At 46.3% G+C, this 20,668-nt stretch overlaps 1 protein-coding gene across 2 annotated transcripts in view; it reads right to left on the bottom strand.

The window, feature by feature from the left end:
* Positions 1-20,668, bottom strand: part of RFX7 (regulatory factor X7) — a 361,880-nt gene that overhangs the window by 116,475 nt on the left and 224,737 nt on the right. For both annotated transcript variants that reach the window (XM_069222422.1, XM_069222423.1), the window contains exon 6: positions 16,094-16,178. In XM_069222422.1, the coding sequence (XP_069078523.1) occupies positions 16,094-16,178 (85 nt within the window). The remainder of the gene's footprint in view (positions 1-16,093; positions 16,179-20,668) is intronic.

The raw sequence follows: 20,668 nt of genomic DNA, 5'->3' as shown, positions 1-20,668 counted from the left end.
TGCCAAGTGATCCTCCATCATCTGATCATAGGACGGTGGTATGGATGGAGGGGTAGTCTCGAAGGGGAGGGCATAGCCCCTTTGGACTATTTGCAAAACTCACCTGACTGACGTGATGAACTGCCAGCACAGTAGGTGATGGCAAATCCTGCCTCTGACTGGTCCCTGATGGCCACGTAGTGGCTGGGTAGCATGTGCGGGACATTGGCTGAGGAGATTGGATGAGATGGGATGCCCCTTTCATGGCCATGGAAGATGCGAAAAGCAGACTGAAGGGGGTGAGGGGCTGCTACGAGGCCCCAGGACCTGGCCGTTGCCCAAGAGTCCTTGAATCGCACAAGGATGCTTTTGCTCTGAAAAGATGAGCACCATCAAAGGACATGTCCAAAAGTGTAGATTGGACATCCCTGAAAAGTCAGATGTCCTCAATCAGACGTGGCACCTCCAGGACATCGTTGATGCAACCGCTCTGCCCAGTGAGTCAGTTGTGTCCAGCCCATATCAGATTGTGAACTTTGCTGAGTCTCTACCATCAGCAACAGCTTGGGAAAGAATGGCCCGGGCCTCCTCTGGAACCTGTGGCAGCACTTGTGCAACCATGTCCAATAGAGAATGAGTATAATAGCCCAAAAGACATGCAGTGTTCACAGACCGCAGTGCCAGGCTGGAAGAAGAAAACATTTTCTTTCCAAGTTGGCCCAGCCTCTTGGATTCCCTATCTGGGGATGCAGAAGGGAATGCAGCTTGGGACATAGAGGCTTGGATAACCAAGCTCTCGGGATTGGGGTGTTGTGTCAGGAACGCTGGGTCATTTGGAGAAGGTCTATGGCAGCGGCCAATTGTCCTGTTTACAGGAGCCCCTGTGCTGGGTTTGGACCAGGTACCCAGTAGGACATCTGTAAGGACTTCATTGAATGGCAAAAGGCGTTCAGAGGAGGAAGCCCCAGGCTGAAGCACCTCTCTCAGGAGGTTAGTCTTGACTGCTACCGAAGGTAGCTCGAGGTTGAGCACCTCAGCTACTCTTTGCACCATCACTGAATAGGACGTTCCTTCCCCCATAGGAGGAGAATGCATGCCAGTGTCGGAGGAAGTGTCTAGACCACTGGCCTCACCCAGGTCCATTTGCCAGTCCAGATGGTCTTGGAGCTGAGATTCGAAAGGGCCCAGTGACCCCTTCAATCCCTCACCGTACCCCAACCCATAAGAATAAGGGTCAGGATCTGACAAAAGGGGGTAAGGCTCCTGGCAAAGTTGGTATCGGCGTTGCGCAATGTCGATCCGGCTTTGTGTTGGAGTCGGCAATAAGGATGGGGTCAACGCTACCAGGGGGGCACGGGCGGTATAGACTTTGGAACTGGCATGGGGTAAGATCGAGGTGGTATGACCAATGCTGGTTCAGATCTGGGAATAGATCCCTGGATGCCCCTTGGAGCCAAGACCAAAGCTGCTTGCAGGGAACCCAAGGGGGCCTGCAGAGTTGGACTGTCCAAAGATGAGGTGCATGGCCTAATAAAACTCTCTAAGTTGGGCATGGGTCACTCCAGCTCCCAAAAACTCGGGGAGGTGAGGAGCCATCTCCAATGCAGGCTCCAAGGATGGAGGCCTTGAACGACAACACTCCCATTCTCTTGTCGCCAACAGATGGGGTGAAGTCGAAGAATGGTTGTTCTTCTTCGATGACTTCTTGTACCTCTTACCCGACCGTCCCAAGGACTTGGAGTGGGACAATGAAAATGAAAAATGGGGGCTCTATGACCGTTCTTGGGGCCTTCTTCTAGACAGAGATTGGAACCTATGTGAGCTGAGGGTCAGGCCGCAAGGAGCTTTAGGGACCGCTCCCTCACAGCTTTAGGATTCATGGCCCGACACTTGGAGCATGACTTCAAGTCGTGATTGTGCTTCAAACACCACAAGCACGCGGGGTGCGGATCCATCATGGACATCGTCCGATGACAGGAGCCGCAGGGCTTGAACCCGGTCTTAAGTGACAACATCCTCGATGTATCAGGAGTGTACGCACTCAAACGTTTTTGACAGAAAGACGAAAAAGACCAGTCAAAAGCGACTGAGGGGTAGCTCCTCTTCAGATCAGCGCTGGCTGGGGCAGAAAGAAAAGAAATTACGTCAGCACGCTCCTGTGGTGTGTACATAGGACCCGTGACATCCTATCCAGCGCATAAGACACTGACGACAGATGCGGTGCTGACCGACACCATCTAGGGTACTGTTTAAGAAAAATCTCCAGATCCAGATTGATGCCTGGGGAAATTCTAAGTTAAGGAATTTGCAACTAGAAGCCTCTATTAGATATAAAAGAGGTGTTTAGGTAGAGATCCCCCACTCTATGACACCCACCCACTGTCCACAGAGATATGTACATCAGTGATTGTATATGCTGAAAGGGCTTCAACCAGCAGAGCAGGAACAGGTGAGCATATGTGGGATTTCCCATTACTTGCTCAATTCCCAGACCCTTGCCACGTGCTGCACCATATACAGGCATTCCTCTGGCACACTTGTGCTGCTCCATCAGGTGTCGGGGGGATCATTCTCTTCAACCAGCCCTGCCAGGAACCACTTTCTCTGTTAACGCTCTCCGTGTACTATAATGTAGCATATTGTAGTAGCCCATCCTCGGCGTATGCATAATGTGCATATCCAGATACCGGAAGCTCACGGGTTTCCAAGAAAGCTCAGTTTTAGGGAGATCTGTTGGCAGGCCCCAGGAAGAAGGGAACTGTCTTTTGCTTGTTAACTCGTGGCCCAGGCACCTGCACAAAGTCCCACTATCATTTGCACTAAGTGTATTGTCTGCATACACTGAAACAATGTGGATAGGATTCTCCACTCATATACCCCTGTGGCACTCTTCTGGTGAGTCCGGCATACAGCAGACATAACCAGAACAGAATGTCCTGCCCCAACCCCATGCGCTTCAATACCTCCCACAGATAGTCCCAGCTGAGGGGGACGAAAGCTTTTTCAATATCCAGCACGTGTCCTCTGTATTCATCCCTTGAACCGAACACATCATGTGACAGAGGCGTTGCAGGTTCATATAAGTATCCAGTCTCGGCATAAAACCACACTGGGCCTCATCGACCAGATGGGTTACAACTCGCCGCATCCATGCCACTAGCATCTTCGAAAGTATTTTCGTATTGACTCTCAACATTGATAGTGGCCTGTAGGACCCTGGATCTCTTGGGTCCCTGTTGGGCTTAGGGACCATGCCAATCAGTGTGTCCTGCATAGACAGATGTAATTCACTCCGTTGCCAAGCCTCATGGAACTTCTCCAGAAGACGGAAGGCCAATAGTCCGGAGCTGGTCTGATAGTACTCCACCGGGAGTCCATCGAGGCCAGGCCATTTACCTTAGGCCATTTCTCGTATGACGGCCAACACCTCCTCATCTTGTATCGCCCTCGCCCATTCCCCTTTCTGGTGGGCATCTGTAAGCCTGGGAATTGCAACCTGGTCCAGGAAGGCCCTAGTTACACCGACTGAATCGGCAACGGGTTCTCCGTATACTCCAGCTACGTGTTTCCTCACCAAGGCGTTTATTCCAGATTGATTCACAACAGGGGTCCTGTCCGGGGTGAACTAAGGACAGCATCGGGCGTGGGGTGGGAGGGGGTCCTTTCCTCTTGAGCAACCAGGCCAGCAGTCACCCCGACTTGTCTCCCCTCCCTGTGGAGTTGCTGTCTGTACTCCTGTCACACGTTGCAGTCCAGTCTATCCCAGAGCTCCCCAGCTCTATGCTGGCCACAAAGGAGCTCTCTTCCCTCTGCTCGCATATTCCCCACCTGTCTCTGTAAGCGAGTCAGTGTGCATTCCCCTTCCAGGAGGTTCTGTTCCAATTGCCGCCTACCTCCCCCCACCCTTGACAGGCATTCACCTCACACCACTAACTTCAGGATGCTCCACTCCATGACCCAGAGTGTTGTCGAACACCAGTTGGACTCAAGATACCCCAACATCACCTCCTGGATCTCTTCCCTGAACAGAGGATCCTGCAGCAGAGTCAACACAGCCTGTACTCCTGCAGCAATGGGGCATGATCCAAAAGGAACCGAACCCAATAGCGGGCATCTTGTACATGGCACACTTTCATCTGCTACCAGGAATCTGTCGGTCTATTCTATGCACTATGGGCTGGGGTGGAAAAAGAAAACTCCTTGACGCACAGGTGGAGCTGTAAGTCTGGCTGTAATATTAAGTTTGGCTCCCATCATAGGAGGATGTCTGTCCAGCAATCCATCTAGTACGCAGTTGAAATTCCCTGCCCAGATACGTGGCATCCCAACAAATGAAGCAGCTCCCAATCCACTGTGCCAAAAAAATCCTGATCATCGACATTAGGCGCATACACATTAATAAAGGAAAATGTTAGTTACCAGTAGTCATCTGTTAGTGGCATGTAGTGCTGTAGATTCACATTCTGTGCAAAAGCTCGCCATCTAGTGTTGGGTTCGGAGTGGTACAACTTGTTATTCTTCGAAGAAGCTTTTCAAGTCACAGGATTGAGTGACTCTTCTTCTTGGTAATACTGCGCATGGGCATTGAGTCCTCTGTTAGATTGTTTCTCAGCAGGCGGGAGAGTGAATTGGTGAAATAGAGAGTAGAATAGAAAAGATGTTGCACAGGTTGGAAGGAATTTTGGATTAGTTCTTAATACAATCGTTTCTTATGAATTTGGAAGAAAGGTTCTTCCAAAGTTAAAGCCTGGAGCTCACTAAAATGTCTAAGGGGTGTGATAGCGACTATAAATCTACTTTCTATGAGAGGAATTGTAAAGAACAGGAGTAAAGTGGCTGAAAAGGTGGAGCCATAATCCTTGTGAGGACAATGCTAAGATTCCAGGATGGGATTGGAGGAATCCTTGGTGAAATGATTCTTTTAAGCCCTTCCATAAATGCTATGATAACTGGAATTCTAAACAAAATATTATTTCTGTTTTGAAGATATGCAGCTATGGCTGCCAAATGTAGATGAATGGATGGGTAAGCACGATTTGCTTTTTGTAATTGTAGTATATACACCACGCAATATCTTGTACTGCTGGCTTAAGAGGGTCAATGTTTTCTGTTTGGTAATAGCAAACAAAACGTTTCCATTTTGCTGCGTAACATTGTTATGTATTCATACATTCCTGTGGTGGTTGTAAGTACCCAAATTCTATGACCTCAGGAGCCATATCGCTAGGTTGAGCGATCTGGAATCTGGATGTTTTATTTGACCTTGATTATGTGTTGGAATGTCTGGTCTGTTGGAGAGCTTCTGATGAGGAACTACTGAGAGATCCAAGAGTGTTGTGAACCATGGTTGACATGCCCATGTAGGAGATACCAGGATCATGTTGAGGGAAGATTGTTTGAGCTTCCGAACCAGTAAAGGAATGAGTGGGAGAGGGGGAAAAGTGTAAGCAAATATCCCTGACCAACTCATCCATAGAGCATTGCCTTTGGACTGAGGGTGCGGATACCTGGTGGCGCAAGTTTTGGCATTTTGTGTTTTGAGGTGTGGCAAATAAGTCTATTTGAGGTGTTCCCCACTTTTGAAAGTACTGGTGGAGGACTTGTGGGTGGAGTTCCCTTTTGTGGTCTTGTTGCTGCATCCTGCTGAGCAGGTCTGCAAAGTGATTGTCTGTCCCTGGAAGATATTGTGCCAGTATGTGAATGTGGTGATGAATTGCCCATTTCCATATTGTTTGCGCAAGATGGGACAGTTGATGAGATTGTGCCACCCACCTGTTATTGAAGAAAGTACATGGCAGTCAAGTTGTCAGTATGTATCAATACAACCTTGTATTGCATTGTGGAAGGAAAGCTTTCATTGGTAGTAAGACTGCTTGCAGTTCCAGGTAATTGATGTGCAAAGGCTGTTGAGTAGCATCCCATAGCCCCTTGACTGTGAGGTTGTGAAGATGAGCTCCCCAACCTGTATATGAGGCATCTGTCGTGAGAGTGATCTGAGACACAGGATCTAAAAAGGGCTGCCCCTTCATAAGGTTTGAGGTGTTCCACCAATGCAGAGAGCGATAAGTCTGGCGGTCCAACAACTCTAGATCTTCCATCTGACCCTGTGCCTGAGACCAATGACAAGAGTGGCACTGTTGAAGGGGATGCATATGAAGTCTAGCCTGAGGTAAAATGGTGATACAAGAAGCATTCATCCCTAACAGTCATAAAACTGTCCTGAATGAGTATGCCTGGTTCTGTTAATGTAGCAATCCTTGTTTGAAAGGCTTGAGTTTGAGCCGAGTTGGGAAACGCTAGACCTAATTGTGTATTGAGAATCGCTCCTAGATAGGGCTGTATCTGAGAGGAAGATGATGAGATTTGAGGAAATTGATGGTGAACCCTAGAGAGTGTAGAAGACGAATTATGAGTTGAGTATTAGGTTGACACTGTGTGAACGAATTGGCTTTGATGAGCCAATCGTCCAAGTGGGGGAAGACATTAATTTATCTTCTGAAATGTGCTGCGACTACCACAAGACATTTTGTGAATACTCTAGGAGCAGTTGACATTCGGAATGGTAGTACTTTGAATTGCTAATGTTTTCCTAGAACTATGAATCTAAGGTATTTACTGTGTGCTGGATGAATGGGAATGTGAACGTAAGCGCCCTTTAGGTCTAACGCTGTCATGAAGTCACCTTGTTGAAGAAGGGAATAACATCCCGAAGAGTGACCATATTGAAGTATTCTGAGAGGATGTAATGGTTTAGGGGTCTGAGATCTCATATTGGTCTGAGAGACCAGTCTTTTTTGGGTAGTAGGAAACACAGGGAGTAAACTCCCGTACCCTGGTGTTGTAATTTTGTAGCCCCTGGAGAAAAAGGGAGTGTACTTCCTCTTTGAGAAGAATGAGATGCTCTTGTAAGAGTTTGTAAGTACGAGGGGGTATATTTGGTGGAGTGGAAGTGAGCTCCAAACAGTAACCATTTTGGATAATTGAAAGTACCTATTGACCTGCAGTAGTTTGAGACCACTGCGGGTACAAATGTTGTAACCTTCCCACTACAGGAGTGGTGTGAGCTGGTAGGTTTGGTAGGAAGTCATTGTTTGGTGGTGGATGAAAAGCCTCTGGATGTAGATGTTTTTTCCTCTTCCTTCGTTATTGTTACCTCTGTAGGAACCTGTAAAATAACCTTTGGTATTGAGAGGTGGGCTTTGTTTGAGTGGAAGCCTGTTCATTAAATGATGACCGAAAGCTTCTTGAAAACCCTGTGCGATGAAAAGTACCCCTGTGTGCACTGGCTTGGAGTGCCCTCATAGCTTTGGCAGTTTGATTGTCTTTATTTAGCTTTTCAAATGTGGTATCCACTTGTGAGCCAAATAAATGCTCTTTATCAAAGGGCATATTCAACACTGGTTTCAACCTGTTGATATGAGGTGGAATCCTCAGGTGATGAAGGTCTATCTGGATCATTAGGTGCAATAGGATACAGATCATATGTATCCCATGCGTCAGGACTGTCTAATGCATCTCCCAGATCATGAGCCTCCCAGGTGGTGAATTAGGTGTTGTGAACCCCAAAGGAGGTGGTGATGTCTTTGGAGGAGAATGCTCTGGAGAAGTAGGTGGAGGTTGAGGAGAAGGCTCAGTAAAGAAAGGAGTCTTTTCCTTTGTAGTCTTTTTTGGAGGCGGAGAGGAGTCACATGCCTCTTGAAAAGACAATTTCCTCTTTGGAGGGGGAGGAGGTGATGTTATAATCTGTTCTGTTCCCTCTTGAATTTGAAGTCGGCGCTGATGAGCTGCCCTAACTTCTAAAATTGGTTCTACCAGTAAAGGAGTGGTTGGAGAATGTACAGCTCCAAAGAGGTATTTTTTTAAGATTTTAGGTTCCAAAGACTTTTGTATATGGTATATTTTCAGTGCCGAAACTGTGGATGGCTGTTTTTTCTTCTTCGGTGTCGAAGTGGTCGATCCCGAAGTGGGCGGCACTGAAGCACCATGTATTTTTGGTTGTGTCAGAGCCGAAGTGGAGGTGCCTGAGGTCGAAGTTGAAGATTTATCTTTGGCCTTTTTTAGTTTTTCAGTGCTGAGCCCGAAGGCGGGCATCCGACCATGGCCTGGAAGGCAGTGGCAGACCGGTGACCTCTTTTGATGTAGTTTTACCGAGGGTGAAGAGGTCTTTTACCCATTGTTTGTGCCGACTGCAACGGTTGACTCTCAATGTCAGATTGTACATCGGAGTCCGAGTTTTGAATAGATAAGGGCTGTTCTTGCTCCAGCTCCTGTTGTGCATGATGGTCACTGAAGATGTCCGGTGTGTCATCCAACGAGTTCTTCGATCTCTGTGTGTCTTTTTCGATCGAAATGAAATTAACGGCACGCTTCCCAGGTCTGCTCGTTGTGGTCGGGGGAGAGACACAAATTACACACCTGGTGGTGGTCAGTGTGTGGAAATTTGGAGTGGTATCGAGGGCACAACTGAAATGGAGTCTGCTCCATTAGGGCTACATAGTTAGATGCCACGTGAAGGTGGTAGGCCCCAAGAGGGCCCGAGAGAGCCACGTCTGCCCTCGAAGGGCTGAAAATGTATTTTGGGTGTAAGCTGGAACTGAAGACAGTGTATGGAAGAATATGCGATTGAAACAATACCAATTGTGATAGAAAGATTGAGAGAATAGTGTATCGAGCCAAGAACTCTGAGCGAGAGGAACACACGCCCGAACCAGATAGCGGAGAGAAACAATCTAACAAAGGACTCATGCCCATGCACAGTATTACAGAGAGGAGGAGTCACTCGATCCCATGGCTCAAAACGTTTTTTCAAAGAAAAACAAGCTGTACCACTCCGAATCCAACACTAGGTGGCGAGCTTATGTAGAGCATGTGTTTTGACAATCATACATGCCACTGAACACATATTTTCACCCCATCTAGGGAACCGCACACCAGCACAAAGCACCCCTCAATGTCTGCCTTGATACCACAAAGTTCAAAGAAGTAATCTAAATGGAGATCCCTCTAGAATAACTCATAATTACAGAAGCAAAGTTGTCCCCTCCATTCCTTGTGCAGTTTCTGCACTTCCCCCTTCAGTAGGTGTGCTTCCTGCATCATGGCAACATGCACCCCCATTCTACACAAATAGGCATTCACACTATCGCTTGCCAAAAGTGTTTAGGACCTGCGCATTGCACATAACCATATGCATATGTTCTGACATAGTCTCTTACTGTGGTCCGCTCCCCACAGTGAGCCCAGGCCGAGCCCCCTACCCCTACCCCCCCCCCCCCCCATCATCACCCTCCTGAAGGAGCCTAGACGGGTTGTGCATCTAGCATACAGCCACAGTGTGGACCTTTGTATAATAACATGCTGCTTAAAACTGAAACCTCCCCTACCCAACGTGTCTATCCCCCCCTCCACCCCCCCCCCCCCACTGAGTAAAAACTCAAAAACAGAAATTGTGTCTGCCCAACCATAACAGGCTACTACCCCTTCCCTTGGCAATACCCCTAATTATGCACACAGCACTCAAAGCAATGTGTATTATGAGGACAAGCAAACTCTGCCCCCATACTGCCCTCTGCAGGAAGCACCCCACACTGGGATCACTGCATCTCACACTGCCCCCAACTAGCACCACATGCAACCCATCACTCAACTCGCACTCTACAATAAGAACGGGGGAGGGTGGAGACAAGGATGTCCACCTCCCCCAGTTTTGCATCATTTCAGCAAGGCCAATTATTGCAAAGAGGCATTTCACTTAGAGCAGTACAACCCACAAAATTACCCTTCCGGGGCCATAGTATTCACAACACCCTCTGTATTCTTGCAGGTGCTGCCTAGTTGATAGCTCTGGGACCAGCAGGTCCACTCTGGCCGTTTATGACTCAGCCAGCTCTGGTGTGTCCTCTACTATCTCTTATCCGCTCTCGCCTGAGTTTGCAGACGTGACCGCCTCCATCAAGGTCCTTGCCGCCTCTCGCTCAGACTCTCCACATCCAGTGCACCGTTGTGTCGTACCACCACTTGGGCTTCCGAGCACAACGCCGCCTATGCTTGCTGCGCCGCTTCCCAGCTGATCTATTCCAGCATTTCTAATGCGGCCACACTCAGGACTCCCAAGATGTGGGTGCTGGGAGCCAGCTGTCCCGTCAGATCTCCAGCCAGTCCCACACATCCTCAGGTTTTGTGAAGGAAATGGGCCTGCCCATCAAGAGGGACTTTGAGCTTCAAAGGGTAAAGCAGCATGTATTTTAGGCCCAGGGCCTTCAGTTTTTTGATTTTTACTCCTCTGCAGGTCGGCATCCCTACAACAGATGCCACACACTTGATCCCCAGGTCCGTCCCTCACGGGGAGCGGTACAGGGGGTGGGGTGGTGTGGTGTGGGTGTGTGTGTCTGTCTTTGCACCAGCCCTCTCAGCAACAGTCCCGCATCTAGCCTTTGAATCTTTGGGGGAGGAGGGTTGGGGTTGTCCCTGCCACTCACATCAGCCCCACAGCAGCACAGGTCTCAAGGCAGAGTATCACATTCCACGCTCAATGTCTTATCTCGCGCCATTTTGAAACTCGCAGCCCTTTGTGTTGCAGCAGGCTCCCACTGACTCAGACAGCGAAGCTGGCCCCCGAGGGGTGCAAAATGTGCCTCGTTGTCACCCAAAGCTGATGCCACCACAGCGATAGCAATCTGCTGCAGCTGTGTTGCAATGGTTGAGGATTCATTTATCAGGCCGGCAGCTCTTATCCAGTGCTGGTGATCAGCCATGCTGCCAGCCATGCCTCCCTACTGATGCATACAGTTATTTACTCTTTTTATGAAGGTTGTCTTTAATGCTTATTGCTTTAAATTTGCCTTATGCATGAAGGCAACTTTCGTTTGCTGACAACAGCATACTGACTCCAAGTCAGGGCTGATGACCTATGAGGTGGATACAGGCTTTCACCCCTTCTGGAAGACTGGCACCTGAAAGACTGATGCCAAATTTGTCTATTTAGAATATGTCACAAGAGTGGTTGGATGACCACATAGGGATGCATAATTCAGTTTAGATTTCAGTAAATACATATGGTATTTTAGGACGGTCCCTACATCTTTCACTGACAATTCTCTGCATAACACCACTGAAAGAAATTGTTTTCAAACAGTGAGTTAGTAGGGATGTTATGGGCTTCCTATATTCTCATTAAAAAGTGCACAGCCTCTAGTAGTAATTGTAAGTGTTCAAATAGTAAGACATATGCTATGAAGCCATGCGGTTAAACTGAGGCTTTTGATCTGTGGATGCCATATTCACCCTATATTGCCTTCTTGCATTGATAGAAGCTGAGACAACTGAGGCACTTTTACCGCCTCCAACATTGAGAGTGGTGGGGAATGCCATATTAGCGTGCCCATCTAGGTGCTGAAAGAATCAGTCATCTGTGATGTTTTGCATTTGCTTAAGATTTGTGGAATCTATGATACTGAGAAAAGCAAATAAAGTATCTTGAAGCAGCTCAGTGACATTGCGTGTCCCTGGATCTAGGGTGAGGATCCAGCATGCAAAACAACTGGCCTTTTATGTTTGCGTTTCTTGAAACAACTCTATAGCAGGTGTACCCCTTCCTGGGAAGATTTGTTCTACTACAGAAACTTAAGATACTCCCAAACTTAAGATATTCCTATTTCCCTGAATCTGCATACTAGCATGTCAGTAGGTTTGCCTTCCCTGCTAGATGTCGAACATTCATGTAAATAAGCCAGTGGATAGGACTTCAATAATGCCTGTGTTTCAATTTAAAACACAGTGGTCATATTAGTTATAAGTATTCATACCATTTCCTTGCTTGATTTTGGTTTTGGGCAACAAGAACATCACTTCTAGCACAAAGCACCCCTCTGTGGTACAATAACCCTGACTTTTCAGTTTGCCCAACTTTACACCTCAACCTATCCTTAAAATATCAGATGTAACGTTCCGCTGTGTGTACCATTCTACTGTCTTTTGTTCCTATAGCAAAACAAACTATTTTCTCCCAGCCCTGTCACTTGTGACTGCAGACTTGCAAACCATTCAAGTATTGATCTCATATGCAAGCAAGCATGTGGAACGCAATTTATGTATTATACCAATGTTCTCACCAAATTATACACTGCTCTCAATAGCAAAGACTGTGGTATTTGGTAAAGCAGAATTTAGTTCTGAAACTCAGAATTCTCCTTTGTGATTGGCACCACTGTTTCTTTGGCAGGGTCCATTTCTGCTCCCAAAGCAAACAAAAATAGTTTGCTTGCTTGGAACTGAGAATGATTTTTTTCAAATTGCAAGTAAATCCCGACTAAAATCAATAGATGCTTGCAGGGCAAGTAACATATTCCGTTTGTAGCATGAGTGGCTGTAGATACACATGCTCTGCTTAGCAGTGTCCTCCAGAAAGCGGTGGCTAGTCAGTGGACGTTGCAGATGTCTTACACAAGAGTTCTTAAGACTGATTGGCTCTAGCCTGTTGACGGGCAAGAATATCAGCACAGTAATGTTTACTGAAAGTGTGTGGATTCACAAGTGCCAGCTATAGGAATATTCCCTTGGAAAGCCACAGGGGCCCTTTTTGTCTAATAGAGTATGGTCTACAAGGAAAGGGAAGAACCCTCTTGGCTTTAGGGCAGTATGACAATACATTTAACAATCCATCTAGCTATGCCAGCTTTTGATATTGGATGCCATTTATGGAGTTTAGCAAAAGCGATAAAAAGCTATTGAGTTTATCAAAAACATTTAGTTCTGTTGATGTAGTACATGAGAACCCTTCAAACATATACAGTATGGAAGGTCCTCTCAAATACTGAGTTTTGGTGAGGGAAAAAGACCGAACGCTCAATCGTCTGGATGAGGTGGAAAGCGAATACCACCTAGGAAGAAACATGGGGTACTACCCTATCCAAGTGAACCTGGATGAAGGGTTATTGTAGGAAAAGATTATGAAATTAACTTGACTGTCTGAGAAAAGTAAACACAAGTAAACACTATTAGGAATATAGCTATGGATAGCTATTAGGTACCTTCCAAGAAAGAAACTGCAAAGGACAGGAATGCAGTGTCTCAAATGTGGGACAAATTAGTCTAGTGAGTACTGTACTGAAGTTACATTGGGGAAGGGGGAAGATTAATAGGAACCTTTGGTGGAATAACTCTTTCAAGGCTTCCCTTAAAGGAATGAATAACTGGGATCCCGAATAGAGAAGAATGTTCCTTGTTCTGCATGCAAGCAGTAACAGCTTCAAGGTGCAGATGTATGAAGGAATATGCTAACTCTGATTTCTGTAGGTGAAGCAAATAACAGAAGATGTGTTTGACCACTGGTGTGAGGGGGAGTCTCAAGTTAGAACTACAGCAGAAGCCAAATTCTTTCCACTTTGCCACATAGCAGACTAAGTAGATCTGCTGCTAGACTGAGTGGTCTGATTTTCTCTTGTTCTTAAGTGAGAAGGTCTGGCCTTATAGGAGACTGTCAAGGTGGGTTGAGAACCATGGCTGCTGGCCCATGTGGGAGCCACCAGGATGAGACTGAAAGGTGTTTGTCATACCTTTCTTATCACAAACAGAAGGAGTGGGTGAGGAGGAAAAGTGTAGGCAAATGTTCCTGGCCAATTCATCCATAAGGTATTTGGAAACTTGGAGGTGAAGTTTTGGCATTTTACGTTTCAGTGTGTGATGAAAAGATCTATTTGAGGGAACTCTGACTGTTGAAAGTGAGGACTTGTGGGTGGAGTTCTCACTCGTGGACATGTTGATGTGTCCTACTAAGCGGATTTGCAAAGCTGTTGTCCATTTCTGGCAAGTACTCTGCTGGGAGGTGTATCTGATGGTGAATTGCTCAATGCCAAATCCTCTGCGCCAGTGCTGAGAGAGTTGGCAATTGAGTGCTGCCTCGTTTCTGTAGGTAATACATGGCCGTTATTTTGTCTGCTTTTATTAGTACCACCTTGCCACAAATACTCTGAAAGAAGGCTTGGAGGCTAGGTGAATGGCAAGTACTTCAAGGTAATTGGTGTGGAACCACAATTGCTGGGGCAACTACATATCCTGAACTGTCATTCTGCAAAGTTTGAAATTTGGAGCTGTATAGGCTGAGCCAGGGTCACGAAAAGTGAGGAGCGGGGTCTTCAGTTTCTAGCAGAATGTAAGAACTAAGGAGGAGGCTAGCAGTATGTAAGAACTAAGGAGGAGGCTCTGGTGTGCAGGAGCAGCACGTTCCAGGCTTTAGGAGCAAAGTGGAAGTGACATGACCACCAGATCCGGTTCTACAAATGATGGAGGTGTGCACGAGTAGCGCTCTCGCTGAACTGAGGTTTCTGGCAGATTTAAAGAACTTTATGCAGTTTTTGAGGAATGTAAGGCCAATGCTGTGTATGACTTTGTATGTGTGCGTGAGGAGTTTGAAGAGTGCTTGTTTGTGGAATGGGAGCCAGTGGTGCTCTTTGAGGTGCAGAGTAATGTGAGTGCAGGGTGGGAGGCTGAGGGTGAGCCTGGTCTTCGAATTTATGATCTGGAGTCTTCTAGCCAGCTGAGCATTGATTCCAGCATAAAGTGAGTTGCAATACTTCAGCTTGCTGGTTATAAGGGCTTGGGTGATGGTGCTGCTAGTGTTGCTGGGGAGCCATTTGAATATCTTCTTGAGCATTTTGAGCGTGTTGAAGCAAGAGATGGAACTGTGTTCACTTGACTGATCATGGTGAGCTGGTTGTCAATTACTATTCTGAGGTTCTTTGCGTGGGTTTTCGGGAGGGGTGAGGGGTCGGAGTTTGGCAGGCGCTTGGCAGTCCAGCAGGTAGAGTCCCACAGTGAGGTGCGTTTCCAAAGATTGCTACTTCTGTCTTGTCTGTGCTGAACTTAAGGCAGTTGTTTATCATCCATCTGGCAACTTTGGTCATACAGACAGAGAATTTGGTCTAGTTGTTTGGCCTCTTGCCAGAGAGTGAAAGTGTGAGTTTGGTGTTGTCAGCATACGATTTGTTGATGATTCTGTGGGCATGGATGAAGCCGGCGAGTGTGGTAATGCAGATGTTGAATAGTGGAGTTGAATGAGAATCCTTGTGGAATGTCACAGATGAGATTGATGCTGTCCAAGATGAAGGGGCCAGGCTGACCGACAGGGAGCGACCTGTCAGGAAAAAGCAAATGCAGCTAAGTGCAAGACCTTGGATGCCAGCTTCATATAGTTCTTGGATTACAATGAGATGGGAAGCTGCAGAAAGATCCAGTAGGATGAGGGCTGTGGTTCCACCTCTGTCCATGATCATTTGGTGCACATACTGTGGTTGGGTCTGGATACAGATTCAGTGGTGTTGAGGGGGTGGTAGCTAGTAAGGCATTTGTTTTCCTTTTCCATGACTTTTGCAGGGTAGGGAGGCAGGGAGAAAGATGTAGTTGGCTAGCGTATTCAGGTCTGCTGAGGGTTTCTTGAGAGTAGGGAGAGACTGGGTGGGCTGGATAGGTCCTCCAGGTGGTAGCTGAAGTAACCAAGGAGGACGGAGGCACTGAAGTCCAAGTTCCAGAAGTGACAAAGCCCACAATGGTGCTGCCGAAGTTGGCTTGTGGTTTTGGAGGGCAGCAGACGAGCGTGATTCTCAAGGAGTAGTTGATCAGAATGAAGCATTTGAAGGAAATCTACCCTCGAGGCACTTGTGCTCTAATACCTTTTAATCACATGAAAGGAGATTAAAAAGATTCAAATAAATATCTTAGACGGATATCAGTGTTGGGTGTGTGTTCAGTTTGTACTGTTAACTTGCCGGAGGAACATAGCTTCGTAGTATCTCAGATTGGGTAACATACTTCAAATCAATCCTTCAGTCAAAAGGTCCAACTACATTGTGACATCAATTATTTGGATGATGAGGAACCTACAGAAGGATCGACTCAAAGAGTCTCTTTATGAAAGGGAGGTTGGACTTAAAAGAGCAGCAGCACAAACTGATTAAGGTAGCATTTTTTTTTACATAAAGACAACAGGTTCAGTGATGATGAATTGGTTTCTCGAAAAGAAACTATTAAGACTGTGACTAGTTGATTTGGAGGCTTTATAAACATATAAGCATCTTTGGTAAAACGTCTTATCTACATGTTAGAAAGTAAAATATTTTACCCCATCTCCTATTTTATGAAAGTCCAGGTTGGGTAGTGATGGCATCTGAACAAAAGCTTTCTTCCTTAGTCCACTGTAGCAATATGTGATAACGATGAGTTAAGGAAATTATACGTTTTGTTATCTTTGGCTTAAAAAGACTACAAACAAAATGGTCATCAATATTTGCATTTTAAAATGAATTAAACAGACAGGCACACAGTCTCACCTTTAACTTCTAATTTTGGATATTTTAAAAGAAAGCTCACAATAGATAAAATTATTTACTTATAATCATAGAAATGTGAAAAAAGTACACAGCATTTCCCCACCCCTAAAAGGATCTTAGAACACGTTCACAACAAAAGAAATTGTCTTTATACATACATATATAAAATCAGACTTACCGCTACACATCTGGAATTAGAATCCCTTTTTCCAAAGGTAGACAATTAGGAGGGTGGACTGTGAGAAGACATGGTTCCTATTATCTTCTACAAACACTTTCACCAGCAACAAAAATATACACTTACTAGGTTACCTGGAATCATCATCTTCAAAACTGGCAAATCTTCAAAACTGGCATCTGCCCCCAAGGGAGGCAGAATCCACCAAGGAGCCAGGGATTTTTTTTTTTTCCAATTTGTATTTTTTGTGCTGGGGGCACCCCCTTAGGCAAGGGTACTCCCCAAAGGGGGCACAGAACTGTTGGCCAATTCTGCCCCCCCCCTTGGTGGCAGATCGGCCTATTTTTAGGGCCATCTGCACCCAAAGGGGGCAGAATCCACTTAGGCACCTGGGATCTTGTGTATGTGTGTGTGTGTGTGTGTGTGTTTTGTGCGGGGGCGTCCCCTTTGGCAAGGGTCGCCTCCCAAAGGGGGCACATGACTCATGGCCATTTATGCCCCCTCCCCCCCCTTGGGGACAGTTCAGCCTATTTTTTGTAGGCCTATCTGCCCCCCAAAGAGGGAAGAATCCACTTAGGCACCAGCGAAAATTTGGAAATGCTTGGTGGTGGGGTGTTTGTCAACTGGCGAATATTTGTATTTGTGATTTTAACAGTTTATTTCTCCTTTTTGTTCTAGTTCAAAGCTTTTGCTTCCTTTCCTGTGGATTCTTGCTGTTTTGGCAGTAGTTGACCTGCGGTTTGCGTAGTTGCATGTTTTAGGTAAGTAAAAGCAATTTACTCCAAAGGAGTTTTGTTTACATGCATGAATGACATGTTTGTAGGTGGTGTATTCAATGCAGGATTGTGTGTGAAATTGTCCTTAGATTTGTGCACAATGATATTTGTGTTGTCTTATGTCTAATTTGCTTTTCTTTTTAGTGGGATATCGTTGGTGATTGTTGTGTCTGTGCAGAGTAGTTGCTGGTGAGTCTAGCTTTTTCAGGCAAGTGACTGGTATAGTTTTTGAGTATATAACTGTTTTGATAAAGCCACACTTTGTTTATAACTTATTTTAGACAGTGCTGGTTGTTGTTGGCGCATTTGCAAATTTACACGTCTTACAAAGGATCATGGCTAGCCGCAGAGTGGCCGCTCAGCAGGTTGTTGGCATGCTGTTTGAGTTGTCTTCTGACCATGATTATGAGACTGACTTTGCATCTGAGGCAGAGGAGGAAGTGAGAAATTCTGGCAGTGAGTTTTCTGTCCGAGAGGATTCTTTTGATGAGGAAGCCACTCTCAGTGCAGATGAAGGGCCTGTTTTAGGTGAGGACATTGATGTGCCAATAGTGCAGCAGCCTGGGGCTGAAGGGTTTCCAACTGAAAGACCTGACACCTGGATTGCCCCAAACATTGAGCAGCCAGTTACCTGCATTTACTGGTCTCCCAGGGTGTAGAGTCAATACGGAAACCTTTTTGCCTGTCAATTTCTTTCAGCTGTTTATGGACGATTAATTTTTGGAAGAGATTGTTGAGCAGACTAATTTGTATGTGGAGCAGTATTTGAGGGACAACGCTGCCAGACTTAGGCCTCAGTCTAGAGCTACCCAGTGGGTTCCCACAAATCTGGAAGAGATGAAAAAGTTCTTAGGTTTGACGTTTTTGATGGGGTTGATAAGGAAGCCGTCACTGGCTTCTTATTGGTCTACTAGTCCCTTGATGGCAACGGCTATATTTCCTGCAACCATGTCTCATAATTGCTATTTGCTTCTTCTCCGGTTGTTGCTAATGCTTTAGCCTTGCCACAAGATCAACCTGATTGTGACCGTCTTTTTAATATTAAGCCTGTCCTTGATCATTTTGTAGATCGGTTTTCTGAAGTGTATGTTCCAGGCAAAGAGATAAGTGTGGGCGAGTCTTTGGTCCTGTTCAAGGGGCGTTTGGTTTTTAAGCAGTACATTCCTAGCAAGAGGGCACGGAATGGTATTAAATTGTATATGCTGTCAGAAAGCAGTACAGGATACGTGTATAATTTCCAGGTCTACACTGGTAGGGATTCCAGTATTGACCCCCCTGGTTGTCTGCCCTTTTTTGGAGTTAGTGAGAAAATTGTGTGGGTACTTGGTAGACAACTGTTTAACAAAGGTCACCATTTGTATGCAGATAATTTCTACAATGGAGTGCAGTTGTTCAAGGAGTTGTCCAGAATGGACACTGTTGCTTGTGGCACAATCCGTTCTAACAGGAAAGGCTATCCAAGGGAGCTTGTCTGTAAAAAACCTGAGAGGGGACAGTGCAGTGCCTTGCGGAATAATGAGCTGATAGCTCTGACATTTCCAGACAGGAGGGATGGGTACATGCTAACTACCATCCATGATGAGAGTACTTCCCCTGTGAAAGTTTGGGGTCAGGTTGCCGAAGTGCGCAAACCTGCATGCATTTTGGACTACAATAAGCATGTGGGTGGTGTTGACAGAGTAGATCAGAGGTTGGAACCTTACACTGCTCTTCGTAAGTCTTACGTGTGGTATAAAAAGTTGGCCATACATTTATTACATTTGGCAACTTTTAATGCTTTTATTGTGTTCAAGGATTGTTCACCTGAGTCAAGGATGAAATTTGTCACATTTCAGGTGTCAGTGATAGAGAGCCTTATTGTGGTGGAACAGGCAATAGTTCCTAGAGTATCATTGGTGGAGGATGTGGCTAGATTGGAAGATCGCCACTTTCCTGATCACAATCCTCCAACTCCCAAAGAAGACTTGCCCACTAAGAAATGTAGAGTCTGTGCCCGAAGAGGTATCCGGAGGGAAAGCCTGATGTACTGCCCCAATTGCCCTTCAAAGCCTAAGCTGTGTGTGGCCGGCTGTTTCAGGAGTTACCACACCAAAAAAGATTTCTGGGAAATACCTTGAGCGTAAACTGCCTGTTTTATATTTTCAGATGTTCAGTTTCACATTTCTGTCATGTTTTCAGTTAGAACTTATGTGTTTGTAGCTTTGTAGTTATTTTATAATTAGTTAGTGGTTTCTTTGTTGTTTGAAAAAATAAATAAAAGTGATGACGGTGTGCGTGGAGTGGCGCTTGGCTGGCGGTGTGTGCGGAGTGGTGCTTGGCTGGCGGTGTGCGTGGAGTGGCGCTTGGCTGGCGGTGTGCGTGGGGTGGTGCTTGGCTGGCGGTGTGCGTGGGGTGGCGCTTGGCTGGCAGTGTGCGTGGGGTGGCTGGCAGTGTGTGTGGGGTGGCTGGCAGTGTGTGTGGGGTGGCGCTTGGCTGGCAGTGTGTGTGGGGTGGCGCTTGGCTGGCGTTGCCAGCCAAACGTCAGTCCACACACTCCCATTAGCTACTGTGATTGCTGTATCAGGCATGTGGGCGTATGTAAGTGATGGGCCCTTGAGAGGCACGTCTGTCAATGCGAGTGTTGTAATGTGCTGGGCCCGTGGCTGGCACCGTGAAAAGTCTTGTGCATGTCCTGTATGAAAGTTGTGTGAGTGGACTGTAAAGTGGTTGGTGCCTTGTCGTGGCTTTACAGCTCACGAGTTGCGAGGCATTGGTTCAGTTTTTTGGCCTTTCAGTTATTAACAGTGCATTTCATTTTTGTGAAATATCTTGTTAATAAAATTTGATCTACTGAACCATCACTCACCCTCGTGCCAAATTCAACCAGTATGTGTGGTGAAAAATGTCAAAACCTGCTCAGCTGTAAGCAAGCGTCACAGCACACCTGTGACACACTAGGTGTCTCAGGTGGGACCCCCATCATGAAGCATGCTACCAACTTGGTTGGTGGGTGAGGGATCTTTTTAACATAACCCAAGTGTGTTTCTTTTCACAATTTTAGTGTGTGGAACATCACAGATGTACGTGGACACAACAAAATGATCTATTACAAAACTACCTGTGTTTGGGGGGGAGGGGACACCCATGTTTTTGGTCCCAGGTGCGGCCTTCATCTAGGGAAACCTACCAAACCCAGACATTTTTTTAAACTGGACAACCCAAGGAGGCCAGGGAGGTGTGGCTTGCGTGGATCTTCCAAAGCAGAGTCAGCCTAAAGATGTATAAAAGAAAAATACGGGCTTATCAACTTGCTTTGCTATCACCTCAATCTTTACAGGTTTTTGGCCTTGTTATGTTGCAGGCGACTGGCCAACCCACACAAGTGAGGTATCATTTTTATCGGGAGACTTGGGGGAACGCTGGGTAGAAGGAAA

Source organism: Pleurodeles waltl, chromosome 3_1 (genome assembly GCF_031143425.1).
Source record: "Pleurodeles waltl isolate 20211129_DDA chromosome 3_1, aPleWal1.hap1.20221129, whole genome shotgun sequence".
Taxonomy (NCBI): domain Eukaryota; kingdom Metazoa; phylum Chordata; class Amphibia; order Caudata; family Salamandridae; genus Pleurodeles; species Pleurodeles waltl.
Note: the sequence above shows the minus strand (reverse complement) of the source record. Positions and strands in the feature narration are given on the sequence as shown.